General features: G+C 36.6%; 1 protein-coding gene across 2 annotated transcripts in view; it reads left to right on the forward strand.

Annotated features, from left to right (window-relative positions):
* LOC138851956 (probable phospholipid-transporting ATPase IIB) overlaps window positions 1-13,384 on the forward strand; it is a 49,189-nt gene extending 35,805 nt beyond the window's left edge. Inside the window, exons 10-11 of one of the 2 annotated variants that reach the window (XR_011391500.1) lie at window positions 2,459-4,415; window positions 4,490-13,384. Coding sequence is in view for 1 of the 2 variants with exons in the window: in XM_070081524.1 (XP_069937625.1) it covers window positions 2,459-2,637 (179 nt within the window). In the remaining variant the exon portion in view is untranslated. Of the gene's footprint in view, window positions 1-2,458 lie in introns of both variants that reach the window. The other variant, XM_070081524.1, reaches the window with a different exon arrangement.
* Window positions 13,385-14,910: the final 1,526 nt, after the last annotated feature.

Here is a 14,910-nt window from a genome sequence, read left to right on the forward strand (position 1 = left end):
TGTGGCATTTATGGATTTGGAAAAGGCGTATGACAGGGTGGATAGGGGGGCAATGTGGCAGATGTTGCAAGTGTATGGTGTAGGAGGTAGGTTACTGAAAGCAGTGAAGAGTTTTTACGAAGATAGTGAGGCTCAAGTTAGAGTATGTAGGAAAGAGGGAAATTTTTTCCCAGTAAAAGTAGGCCTTAGACAAGGATGTGTGATGTCACCGTGGTTGTTTAATATATTTATAGATGGGGTTGTAAGAGAAGTAAATGCGAGGGTCTTGGCAAGAGGCGTGGAGTTAAAAGATAAAGAATCACACACAAAGTGGGAGTTGTCACAGCTGCTCTTTGCTGATGACACTGTGCTCTTGGGAGATTCTGAAGAGAAGTTGCAGAGATTGGTGGATGAATTTGGTAGGGTGTGCAAAAGAAGAAAATTAAAGGTGAATACAGGAAAGAGTAAGGTTATGAGGATAACAAAAAGATTAGGTGATGAAAGATTGAATATCAGATTGGAGGGAGAGAGTATGGAGGAGGTGAACGTATTCAGATATTTGGGAGTGGACGTGTCAGCAGATGGGTCTATGAAAGATGAGGTGAATCATAGAATTGATGAGGGAAAAAGAGTGAGTGGTGCACTTAGGAGTCTGTGGAGACAAAGAACTTTGTCCTTGGAGGCAAAGAGGGGAATGTATGAGAGTATAGTTTTACCAACGCTCTTATATGGGTGTGAAGCGTGGGTGATGAATGTTGCAGCGAGGAGAAGGCTGGAGGCAGTGGAGATGTCATGTCTGAGGGCAATGTGTGGTGTGAATATAATGCAGAGAATTCGTAGTTTGGAAGTTAGGAGGAGGTGCGGGATTACCAAAACTGTTGTCCAGAGGGCTGAGGAAGGGTTGTTGAGGTGGTTCGGACATGTAGAGAGAATGGAGCGAAACAGAATGACTTCAAGAGTGTATCAGTCTGTAGTGGAAGGAAGGCGGGGTAGGGGTCGGCCTAGGAAGGGTTGGAGGGAGGGGGTAAAGGAGGTTTTGTGTGCGAGGGGCTTGGACTTCCAGCAGGCATGCGTGAGCGTGTTTGATAGGAGTGAATGGAGACAAATGGTTTTTAATACTTGACGTGCTGTTGGAGTGTGAGCAAAGTAACATTTATGAAGGGATTCAGGGAAACCGGCAGGCCGGACTTGAGTCCTGGAGATGGGAAGTACAGTGCCTGCACTCTGAAGGAGGGGTGTTAATGTTGCAGTTTAAAAACTGTAGTGTAAAGCACCCTTCTGGCAAGACAGTGATGGAGTGAATGATGGTGAAAGTTTTTCTTTTTCGGGCCACCCTGCCTTGGTGGGAATCGGCCGGTGTGATAATAAAAAAAAAAAAAAATAAAAAATATTATTATTATTATTCTTTCAACGTACCAGCCGTATCCCACCGAGGTGGGGTGGCCCAAAAGAAAAAACTGAAGTTTCTCCTTTTACATTTAGTAATATATACAGGAGAAGAGGTTACTAGCTCCTTGCTCCCGGCATTTTAGTCGCCTCTTACAACACGCATGGCTTACGGAGGAAGAATTCTGTTCCACTTCCCCATGGAGGTAAGAAGAAATAAACAAGAACAAGAACTAGAAAGAAAATAGAAGAAAACCCAAAGGGGTGTGTATATATATGCTTGTACATGTATGTGTAGTGTGACCTAAGTGTAAGTAGAAGTAGCAAGACATACCTGAAATCTTGCATGTGTATGAGACAGATAAAAAAAGACACCAGCAATCTTACCATCATGTAAAACAATTACAGGCTTCAGTTTTACACTCACTTGGCAGGACGGTAGTACCTCCCTGGGCAGTTGCTGTCTACCAACCTACTACCTACATTATTATTATTATTTTTATTATTATTCTTTCAACACACCAGCCGTATCCCACCGAGGCGGGGTGGCCCAAAAGGAGAAACGAAAGTTTCTCCTTTTACATTTAGTAATATATACAGGAGAAGAGGTTACTAGCCCCTTACTCCCAGCATTTTAGTCGCCTCTTACAACACGCATGGCTTACAGAGGAAGAATTCTGTTCCACTTCACCATATAGATAAGAGGAAATAAACAAGAATTAGAACTAGAAAGAAAATAGAAGAAAAGCCAGAGGGGTGTGTATATATATGCTTGTACATGTATGTGTAGTGTGACCTAAGTGTAAGTAGAAGTAGCAAGACATACCTGAAATCTTGCATGTTTATGAGACAGAAAAAAGACACCAGCAATCCTACCATCATGTAAAATAATTACAGGCTTTCATTTTACACTCACTTGGCAGGACGGTAGTACCTCCCTGGGTGGTTGCTGTCTACCAACCTACTAGGTATTATTATTATTATTATTATTATTATTATTATTATTATTATTCTTGGCTTGTTGATTGCAGAATACCTTGTTTTTGTTAAGTTATTGGAGATATATATGAGAATGCCAATATTTCTTTTTCAGACTGGGACTTTATTAAATCTAAGGATTTCTTCTGGAAAGTTGTGGTCATCACATTAGTCTCCTGCCTACCACTCTACATCTTGAAATTCCTGCGTCGAAAATTTACTCCACCGACGTATTCCAAACTAGAAGAGCTCAATACCTTTGGCAGTTCCAGCTTAACTCAGTCTCAGCCATGAGGGCACCCTTAAATTTACTGTGTATGTTTATTCTTTCCAAAGATTTCAAAATATGTGAGAAAGAAATCAACTTTTTACAAGCAGATTTTGTCTTAGGATGTACCCTCCTGTGGATCTGTTAGAAATATTTCCAGCTCAGCAAATTTACTAAACTAACATTTGACTGAGATACAGTTCGGAGTTGTGAAGTGAGTCATTTTGAGAATCCCATCTTGTGATATTTGAATTAAAGTAGTGAATGTTGTACTACATTTAATCACTTTATGTTTCATAAAAGCTCTTCTGTGACTCTCTTAGTTCTAATAACTGAATTAGTACTTTAGTTTCACATATACCTGGAGGGTAAAGTTTTGGGGGTCAGTGCCCCCATGGTCTGGTCCATGACCAGGTCTTATGATAGTCATATATTAGAAATATCTTCTTCTTTCTTTCAACACACCGGCCGTATCCCACCGAGGCGGGGTGGCCCAAAAGGAAAAACGAAAGTTTCTCCTTTTACATTTAGTAATATATACAGGAGAAGAGGTTACTAGCCCCTTGCTCCCGGCATTTTAGTCGCCTCTTACAACACGCATGGCTTACGGAGGAAGAATTCTGTTCCACTTCCCCATGGAGATAAGAGGAAATAAACAAGAATAAGAACTAGAAAGAAAATAGAAGAAAACCCAGAGGGGTGTGTATATATGTGCTTGTACATGTATGTGTAGTGGGACCTAAGTGTAAGTAGAAGTAGCAAGACGTACCTGAAAACTTGCATGTTCATGAGACAGAAAAAAGGACACCAGCAATCCTACCATCATGTAAAACAATTACAGGCTTTCGTTTTACACTCACTTGGCAGGACGGTAGTACCTCCCTGGGCGGTTGCTGTCTACCAACCTACTACCTAGGATTAGAAATATATATATAAAAAAAGTGCAGTATTAGATTCTAAATACTGAATTTTTTCATATGATAACCACAGTCATATAGGCTACACTTCTTTCAAATTATGCTTACAGATCAAGCAAGCTGAATGATTTTTGTGTTTACTGTAATGCCTTTCTATAATGTTGGAATAATATGAGTGTGGAAAGTACTGTTTGAATACCTTGTGCATAATTCTTGTTCACTTTGATTAATCGTTCCCATCAGGTAACAATATTTTCCCATATCCCCACCAGGTAACAGTATTTTCCCATATCCCCACCAGGTAACAGTATTTTCCCATATCCCCACCAGGTAACAGTATTTTCCCATATCCCCACCAGGTAACAGTATTTTCCCATATTCCCACCAGTTACAGTATTTTCCCATATTCCCACCAGGTAACAATTTTTTCCCATACCTAAAGTGGTAAAGACCTAACAGCAGAGCTGAAATTAACTTACGAATAAAGTTTTTCTCTTTGTATGGGTTCTAAATAATATTTACAGTCATCATTTGGGAAACAAATGAGCAAGATGTTGCAGGAAACATGGGAAATTTGGGTAAAGTTGATTGAGCAGAAGATGGAAACAAAGTAACATATCCCAGAAAACAAATTGGATTTTAAAAAGTTGATAACACTTCAGTTCATTGTGAAGAAATATTAAATAGTGAGTGATGATAGTTCAAGACTGACTAAAAGATATAATATTTTCATTTCTAGTTTGTGGGGTCATTATTTGTTCCAGTCATGGTATTGTGAATTTTTATTCATATTTCAGTAAAGTATATGTCCTTGAAGGATTTCTACATTCATGGGCCAGATAATTAAAGAAAGAAACACTGTTACCTTCCTGGAGGGTGTTCCAGGGGTCAACATCACTTACCTTCCTGGAGGGTGTTCCAGGGGTCAATATCACTTACCTTCCTGGAGGGTGTTCCAGAGGTCAACATCACTTACCTTCCTGGAGGGTGTTCTAGGGGTCAACAACACTGTTACCTTCCTGGAGGGTGTTCCAAGGGTCAACACCCCTGTGGCCTGGTCCTTGACCAGGCCTCCTGGTGGATCAGGGCCTGATCAACTAGGCTGTTACTGCTGGCCACAAGTAGTCCAGTGTACGAACCACAGCCCGGCTGATCTTGAGCAATCAAAGAATAATAATTATATGTTTCTTAGCTAAACTGATTTCAAAATGTTTTACTATTTGCTGTAGCTTCTCATTATCTAATATGATTTGACTAATGTGGTAATGATTGTAGGAAATTACGGTTATTATATTAAATAGGATTTATTTATTTGTATTCTGCCACATGCAGTTACCTTAACACATGCAATTACTGTAATGTTTCCACCTTTCCTTTAGAGTGCAAGCACCCTGAAGTCTGACTAACTGGTTTCTCTGAATCCTTTCATAAATTTTACCTTCCTCACACTCCAACAGCACATCAAATCATAAAAATCAGTTGCCTCCACTCACTCTTGTCTAACACACACAAACCTGTTGGATGCCCAAGGACTAGCACTCAAAACCTCATTTACACCCCCTCTTCCTTCCTTCAACATTTCCTAGGACAGCCTCCTACCCTTCCTTCACTACACCCCGATTTATATGCCATCTTGGTCATCTTATTTTTCCCCATCCTCTCTAAATGTCCACCACCCCCTCTTAACCCTCTGAATAATATTTTTTGGTGATTCCACACCACCTAGTCTCCACACTTTGAATTCTCTGCATAATATTTACACCACACATTGCCCTCAAAACACAACGTCTCTGCTGCCTCCAGCCTCCTTGCTGCAACATTTAAAACTCATGTTTCATGCCCATACAACAGTGTTGGTACAACTATTACCTGGTATATTTCCCTTTGTGCCTCCAAGGATGAGCTTCCTTGCCTCCACCTGATTTAGCAAATTATATTTGCTGTTGAAACTATGTATTGATTCAGCTTTTATGTCATTTCATAGTCCATTTCATTACTAAAGTGTTTTTTAATATTTATGCAATTTATTTTGAAGTTTAGCATTCATCTTTGTCCTTTCATCCCAGACCCTCCAGAAACAAACAAGAAAAATCTGTTATTGTCCATCCTGCTCATTCTCCAGAATATATTTTTATTATCATGATCATTCCTCCTCTTGATCTATGTTTTCCAACATTATGAGATGATGCTAATAGTCTCTCCTGGTTTTTATTTATATGCTCCTTTGTTTATTTTACTCTCTTAGCTAATGTTTTTTTTAACACGCTGGACCTCTTTTACTGAGGCAGAGTGACTTGAAAAAGAAACACTTTCACCATCCTTTACACTATCACTGTCCTGCCAGAGGTGGACAGATTTGACAGTTTCGATGTCCCTTTAAACATCGTATATCGCAGACCCCTCCTTTAGCCACAGTTATATTATAAACTTCATTCAGCTAGACCTAGTAGGGCCACATTAATTCCTTTCACACATTTCCAGATCAGCTAGCAACAGCAATTACCATGTAAGGTGTAACAAGATATTTTTGACAAATTATGAAACTTAAAAAGGTATACAAGGTATATAAACAACACTATTTTTCCCATATTTTCTTCAGTCTATGTACTGCTGCCTCATAAAGGTGAAAGTTTACAGGAGCCTGATCCCTCACATGCCTAGGTTATCATATCTATTTTTGAACCCCTGTGGAGTGTGAGCAAGATAACATTTCTGGAGGTCTACCTGGAGGGTATTCCGGGGGTTAATGACCCTATGGCCCAGTCCTTGACCAGGCCTCCCGGTGGATAAGGTAGTCAGGAAACTGATTAACTGGACTCTAATGCTGGAGGTAGGAAATTCAGTACCTGCACTCTGGAGGAGGGGTGGGGATGTTGCAGATTAGAGGATCATTTGAATCGTGATGTCTGTGCATTTTGAAAAAGACTGCAATTGAACGAATGACAGTGAATGTGTTTTCTTCTTGTACTGATCCTGCCTTGGTGGAAGATAGCTGTTGATATAAAGATAAAATATACTGTTTATACAAAAAACAAAGAATAATATGCTCATTACTTTGTTGGTTACTGTAGGCTTAGAATGTTTGATGTGTTTTATGATTATAATGTAGACATATACCATGTATGTAGACTGTATATAAACATATTAAATTTTTTAGGCCTTGTCATATAAATAAGCATAAGGCAGAAAATATAAGCTAGTTTTATAATTTTATATACTGTTGTATATTACAGTACTTGATGATCTGTCCCTGTTGCTTCTTTATGTTCAGTGTTGATAATTAAGCAGTGCTCAGCAATTTTATTTGACTCAGCTCCCAGAGGAGAACTGCCCAGTTTGTTAAGGATGACCTTAAAGTAACTTTATGTAGCTTTAGGGCCAAGGTTTGCCTTTCTAAAGTAATGCACACATTTTTAGATACATGTATTGTGATGGCTTACACAAAGAGGCAGTGAACTATTCATCCTGTGCCTTGAATTAGGTAGCATAAATCTGACAATGTGTTATTAGAGTACAGAAGGACCCTTGTTAAATAAACGCTGCAAGTTACACACATTCACACTTACGAACAGAGCATTTTGGATCCAGGTGCAGTTGCAGTACAAGCGTGTGAAACAGGACCATACTCCCTTTGTATTACTGTTATTTTTTTTTTTTAGCCAACTGCAGATGCTGCTAGCCAATAATCGCATTGGATACTTTGTCAAAGGCACACTTCCCCTATGTGTTAAGATTAAATGTTAAAATGAATTGGCAATTTCCATGAATTCTTCTGTAATACATCATCATTAAATTAAAAAAATGGAGCATATCAAAAGAACTGGAAAAGGAAACACTGGGTCAGCTGTTAGCCAACTGCAAATGACACTTGCCAGTAATAACATTGGATACATTGGTGAAACATTGCTTCCCCATTCTTGAAATTCTAATTTTGTAATGAATTATTAATTTCCATATGATCTTTTATTTCAAATTACATTTTAAATTACCCATATCTCAATTAATTATTAGAAAAAATAAATGCTGTGTCTATTGATGGTTCAAGAGGCACAATTGTCCTCAGAGATTTGTTAAGTTATACCACAAATTAAAGAAAAATCCTAGACTTAACCTTACGAAACAGACAATGCAAATGCAATAGTAATTTTGGACAAGGTAGATTATAGTGGAAAAATGAAGATGTTATTGGAAAACAGAGGCTCTTACATGCCCTTTAACACAGGTTTCGCTGCATCACCCTCTCTAATATTGTAGTTTTGTGCTTTTTATATATGTGTGCTTTCTACTCTCTCACTGCTGGAGTTGAATATGGTGTAGGAGAAGTGTGGGTGGTGTCAGATGATGTGTGACAGAGGCAGTAGCTCTCTCTCCCTCTCTCACATCATATCTAATAAAGTACTCTTTACATATGAGGGTTTATGTACCAGGTTATATAATGTGTGGGTGTGTAGTTTTTGAGGATAATTGTTTAAGAAGGTTATAGCAAGAGAGAGTAGTGTGGATGAGTGGAGTTTTGGTGTTCCATAGTACCTCACCAGGTAACATGTTCAGAACATGGTAGCACCAGTGGCTAAAACAAACAAGCACATGTATGCATGCACACACACACACACACCAAAGGATTTGATACATTAACTGCTTGAAGAATCATAGTCAGAAGAATGGTACACAATGGGAGTCTTAACAGCCATTTTGAAAGGTAATTTGGGGCCTGTAGAAATTGTGATTTATTAGTAACCTTGTATGGATATACTGTATATACTACTATATTTTTGGTTTATTATTTGCAACAGACCCTCGATTTAATGGACAAAATTCACTTGGTTACTTGATTCAGAAAAAACAGTCAGGCAACCGATTGTAAGAATAACAGAAATTTCTGTTATTCTTACGATCACGGTCAAACAGTTTCATCTCTGTCCACCTCAGACACCATTACCAGTCACCTTCCCCTTGTTAGTCCATTAAATCGATGCTTTACCATACCTGTCACTTGATAATTTTGTATTTCTGTAGCTAATTATTTGCCCATTTGAGTGCTTTAATATCAAGTTAATTGACAAATATTATTCTGCTTATGAGAAATGTATCAAAAGTTTGTGTAAAATCATCAGTCTATATAGTATGATACAAGAATGTTATTTAAAACATTACAGCAGTATTGGAGTTTGCAAATTATACTGTAAACTAGAAATGGAAAAATATATTTTATTTTTAATACACCAGTAAGTACATGTTTAGGATCAAGTGACATGAAAGGAGGTCGCATCTCCATGTTAAGGCAAGAAGAATGAGAGATTACAGTTTGGGATGAGTGAGGAGAGTGAGAGATGATAGTTTGGGATGAGTGAGGAGAAAAAGAGATGATAGTTTTTGATGAGTGAGGAGAGTGAGAGATTATAGTTTAGGATGAGGAGTGAGGAGAATGAGAGATAATAGTTTGTAATGAAGAGTGAGAGATTATAGTTTGGGATGAGGAGTGAGAGATGATAGTTTGGGGTAAGGAGTGAGAGATTATTGCTTGGGATAAGGAGTGAGGAGAGTGAGAGATTATAGTTTAGGATGAGGAGCGAGGAGAACGAGAGATAATGGTTTGTAATGAAGAGTGAGAGATTATAGTTTGGGATGAGGAGTGAGGATGATAGTTTGGGGTGAGGAGAGTGAGAAATTATAGTTTAGGATGAGGAGCGAGGAGAACGAGAGATAATGGTTTGTAATGAAGAGTGAGAGATTATAGTTTGGGATGAGGAGTGAGGATGATAGTTTGGGGTGAGGAGAGTGAGAAATTATAGTTTGGGGTGAGGAGAGTGAGCAATTATAGTTTGGGATGAGGAGTGAGGAGAGTGAGATTATAATTTGGTATGAGGAGTGAGGAGTATGTCCTGCAGTTCCACCTGAAATTCTTATCATGATAAAACATTTAACACTGAGTGTTTTTCCATCAGAAAATTTAGGGATTTTTTTAATCAAGCATCAGAAATGTATTCTTAAGTAATATATTACTTCATTCTTTGACTGAAGGAAGAGTTGACTTCACTTCTTTCCTGCTTCAAAGGCTATTCATTCTGTTTTGCATCATGATCCTGTAAGTGAAGGACTCTTGATTCAAGGAATTGAAGATATTTTCCTCTTTCTTGGCTCAAACATGATGTCTCCCATACCCCAGACATTGTTTGAGCCCTGTGAGTTTAGTGCTTCCCCATAAACATACATTAACACTGTCCGCTGTGTGACATTCTTGCTTATCCTTCACTGTTCTTATCTTTCAGTACATTCTATTACAAATAAAAAAAATGTCAGCCAATCATAATCTTACATTCATTTATATTGCCATTTTATTAGCATTGCTAATTTCTAAGTTGACAAAAATAAAAAGAACATACATATCCTGGTCCCACACTGTTAACCCTTTCAGGGTCCACAGGCCCTCTCAGAGACTTGTTCTCAGGGTCCCATAAATTTAAAAAAAAAAAAAAAAAATTCTAATGAAAATATGGAGAATCTATTCCTGATCATAATGACACCAAAAGTATGAAATTTGATGGGAAACCTACGGAATTATGCTCTCGCGAAGTTAACAGTCTTGACGATGTTTACGCATTGGTGATTTTGCACACTTTGAGCCCTATTTTCGGCTAATTCCAGTGTGCTAGTCGACAAAAATCATAACTATTTTGCTAGAACTTCATTTTTTCTATCGAATGAGTGCAAGAAACCACCCATTTACCGATTTCAATTATCCAATACAGTGGTCAGAATTTAGCAATTTTGCCAATTTCACACAAATTTCAAAAGATGCCAATTTCCAAATAGGGTCCAGAATAATCAAGAAAGACATTCCTGGCACTAAAATAACATTTCCTCTGTTCATTAGTCACGTCCCCACGCCCCTCTTACATTCTTTTGCTTTCCATTTTGAATTATTATTCTCACAAAAAATAGAAGATTTACTGTTATGCAGACTACTGCATTAGTGTAGAAATGGTATAAATAATATTGGCGCACTTGTGAAAGAATATTAGACTCGCCAGTTGACGTGTATTGGACGCTTAGCATGATTTGTTTACTTTTGAACTTTGGTAAAAATCGAATATTTCTGCTACTTTGAGCTCAATTTCAAGGTACTTTTCATTGTAAAACCGGTCAAAAATCATCTCAATTTCTGTAATATGTCTTCCATTCTATAAAATGAGACCAGGAAAACTAGAATACAACAATAAATACCATACAAAAATACAGTGCAAAGTCGCTGTTTTAATCCAAAAACACGGTCAAAGTTTTTTTTTTCTCATTACGCACTGTGTGCTGCAGGATTTTTTTTTATACTGCGCACACTGACCACATAGACCCATTCTTTCATATGTAGACCTACCAGCTTTCTCTCACTAGATTTGAAGGTGCTAGAATTTATGAGTACTAGTACGTCAAAGACCCTGGCACGTAAGCCGTACTAGTACGGCCGAAACTCTGAAAGGGTTAATTGCACGTGAAACTATAATACAAAATTTGAGAAAATGCTGTAAATGTTAAGTTATTTGCAATTATATTCACATTATCAATATAACAGCAGCACAGTACGATGCCCTATGGATTGAGCTCTTCCTTTGCATTTTAATAAAAAATTAATCAAGTAAAAAGAATAATTAAAGGAAATACCTCTTGCCATTTTTTTCAGTATTCTAGTGTGCCTAGTTTGCTAGTCAGTGTTTCTAGTGAAATGATCATTTGAGCAGCACTTTACAATATTGTTACTTTTTATTTATCAGGAATTATAAAATCCCAAATTATTATTATTATTATTATTATTATTATTAAATTATTATTATTATTATTATTATTATTATTATTATTATTATAAATTATTATTATTAAATTATTATTATTATTACCGAATAATGGTTATTAAGAAGTAACAATATTGTTCAGCAGGTTCATTCTTTGATAGTTTTTAAAAGCTTTAATTGTATGATTGTTAAAATAAATACTAAATAAATATTATATTATGTATTTATATTTATATTAAAGTCTACTTTCAATATTTTGTGCCTAATATTTCAGTCTATGCTAAATAATTTGAAGGAAATAATGCCAATTTAGTTATAACTTTTCCCATAAAGTATTGATTCTTTCAAAATACATGAATATTATTGAAACTTCTGGCTTTCTCTTATTTTATTAATGCTAAATTAACATGGAAGGTTTCTTGGAGTCCAACATGGAGCTAGGAGATTTATCACCATGAACTGTGATGTCAGCATGCTTCTGGCAAGACAGTGATTGAATGAGTGATGGTGAAAGCTTCTCTTCTTTTTTGGTTCGCATTATCTTGGGGAGAAGAGAGTTGGTGTGTTTGAAAAAAAGAGGAAGAAGCTGTTTGTTGTTTTATATATAAGCAGAGTTTTGCCTTGGGCAGTGGAAAACAGCATGATGTCCAGTGATGATAAATTCCAGCTGCTTGGATATGGAAAGAAAGATGAATTCGTGAGGGACACTGTATACAACACTCAAGAGGATCATGTAATAGAACAAAGGGAAGATATGAAAGACCTGGGAGTGCTTATTTACTGTTGCTATCACTTCACTGATATGGTAGCGAGATCAGGTATCATTCTGCTCGTGTAGCAAAACTTTATCTTATTTGCCTATGCAAAGTTAGGATCTTTTCTTGTTATTGGAAGGAAGGTTTGCATGGGACAGACTTTATTTTGAAATATTATTAAGCATTTTTTTTTCTTTAATAAAAAAAATGTACTGCACTATAAATGCATTTTCTTATTTCTGATTTGTTTTGCCGTGGTTTTGAAATTTTGAGGTAATGTGTTCATAGTCTCAGAATTATTGTTATTGGCTTAGGATATTGTTGATTTATTCTGCTCTCTATTTGGGATGATATATGTTGCTCACTTTAAATAAAGTTTGTAGATATTTCCCCTCCTGAATAAGAGAAACTTTTGTCCCCCATTTAAAAGACTCACATCAGTAGTAGTTTATGTGCTGGAATGACAAGACAAAAATGGCTGAATTGTTCATGAATTTTTACATTTTATTTCCTGTATATTAATAACAATTTAAAATACAACATACATTTGTGAATAATATTATTGGAAAAAAAAAGAAGGCATTGAGAGAGTGGATGAATGATTATTAATTTTGAAACACTGTGCTGCCAAGACAATGGCAATGTTACAAGGTGATTCAAAGTGAATCCTGTACTGTACATGGAATGACTGGATCCCCAGGCATCCAGGGATCACTTCTCAAGTGAATATCCCAGTAAAACAATATAAATAAGACTGCACACAAGGAGAGAAGACAGAGGCACTGTAAAAATATTGAAACAAGCAAAAACTCTAGATGCATACAAATGGACAAGGTTTATCATGAATCACTTGGCATAATACAGTACAGTACAAGAAGAGATGTATGGGAAATGTAAGTTTGCAGATTTTTTTTATTACAAATCAAATTCAGGATATAATTCTTATTACAGATTAGTTTCAGGATGGGTTAGCAGAAATAGGATGGATAGGAAGAATGTGAGCAGGTAAAATAAGATTTTTTAAATTATAATACATAATGTAGTATTTTTATCTTCACCAGGCTAGTTGTGTGCTTATTTGAGTCAGGGGTTATTTACAGTTCACAGGCCCCAAAGTAAAGATTTTTGTAACTTAATAAAATAACCTCAAGTAGTAAAGAGCGTATACAGGAGGGCCCCGTTATACGTCAGGTTAGGTTCTGGGCTACTGATGTAAAGTTAAAATCATTGTAAAGTGAATCAGCTTTTTTTCACTTTAAAATGCATATAAAAGCCTAATAACATGTTTATGTTGTTAAATATTAAGTGTGCAATATAGCTATGCCTAAAAAATGCATATACAGTACACACATTACTTAAAAATATTTTCATCCTTAGCTTATAGTTAGTGGTGAATATATTTATTGTAGGAAGTCTGAATAAATGAAGAATGGACATTATTTAAAACCACTGTATTAGTGAATCACTATAAAGCAAAGCACTGTAAAGCAGGGCCTGCCTGTATAAATATACAGTGGAACCTCGGTACTCGAACTGAATTCATTCCAGAAGGCTGTTCGAGTGCTGAACGGATTTCTTTCTGCCAATTTTTGTTTTGGTTGGCTGTTATCACATCTTCTTAGGCCCCCAGGTTACTTATTTATACAAATAATATAAAAAAAACACCAAAAAATGCAAAGAAACACAAAATAGTTTACAATGAAGTACTGGCATGTCGTGTTTGGTCAAGTGTCGAGCAAACAATTGACTACTGAGCAATTTTTTTGCTTAACCCTTTGAGGGTTTTCGTCGTACTAGTACGTCTTACGCGTAGGGGTTTTTGACGTACTAGTACTCATAAATTCTAGCGACCTCAAATCTAGTGGGAGAAAGCTGGTAGGCCTTCATATGAAAGAATGGGTCTATGTGGTCAGTGTGCACAGTCTAAAAAAAATCCTGCAGCACACGGTGCATAATGAGAAAAAAAAAACTTTTTCCATTTTTTTTTAATAAATCAGCGACTTTGCAGTGTATTTTCGTATAGTATTTATTGTTGTATTCTAGTTTTCTTGGTCTCATTTTATAGAATGGAAGACATATTACTGAAATTGCGATGATTTTGACTGGTTTTACAATGGAAGGTGCCTTGAAATTGAGCTCAAAGTAGCAGAAATGTTCGATTTTTACCAAACTTCAAAAGTAAACAAATCGTGCCAAGCGTGCAATACACGTCAACTGGTGAGTCTAATATTCTTTCACAAGTGCACCAATAATATTTATACCATTTTTTACACTAATGCAGTAGTCTGCATAACAGTAAATCTTATATTTTTTGTGAGAATAAAAATTCAAAGTGGAAAGCAAAAGAATATAAGAGGGGCCTTGAGACGTGACTAATGACTAGAGGAAATGTCATTTTAGTGCCAGGAATGTCTTTCTTGTTTATTCTGGACCCTATTCCGAAATTGGCATCTTTTGAAATTTGTGTGAAATTGGCAAAATTGCTAAATTCTGACCACTGTACTGGATAGTTGAATTTATAAATGGGTGGTTTCTTGCACCCATTCGATAGAAAAAATGGAGTTCTAGCGAAATATTCATGTTTTTTGTCGACTAGTACAGTGAAATTGGCCGAAAATGGGGCTCAAAGTGGGCAAAGTCGCCGATCCGTAAACATCGCCGAGACCGCTAACTTTGCGAGAGCATAATTCCGTAAGTTTTCTATCAAATTTCAAACTTTTGGTGTCGTTATGATCGGAAAAAGATTCTCTATCTTTTCATAAGAGAAAATAATTTTTTTTTTTTTTTTAAATTTGGGCCGACCCTCTAATTTGAGGGCTGAAAGTTTCGGAGAGGGCCTGTCG

The sequence above is a fragment of the Cherax quadricarinatus genome, unplaced genomic scaffold (assembly GCF_038502225.1).
Source record: "Cherax quadricarinatus isolate ZL_2023a unplaced genomic scaffold, ASM3850222v1 Contig2989, whole genome shotgun sequence".
NCBI classification, from domain to species: domain Eukaryota; kingdom Metazoa; phylum Arthropoda; class Malacostraca; order Decapoda; family Parastacidae; genus Cherax; species Cherax quadricarinatus.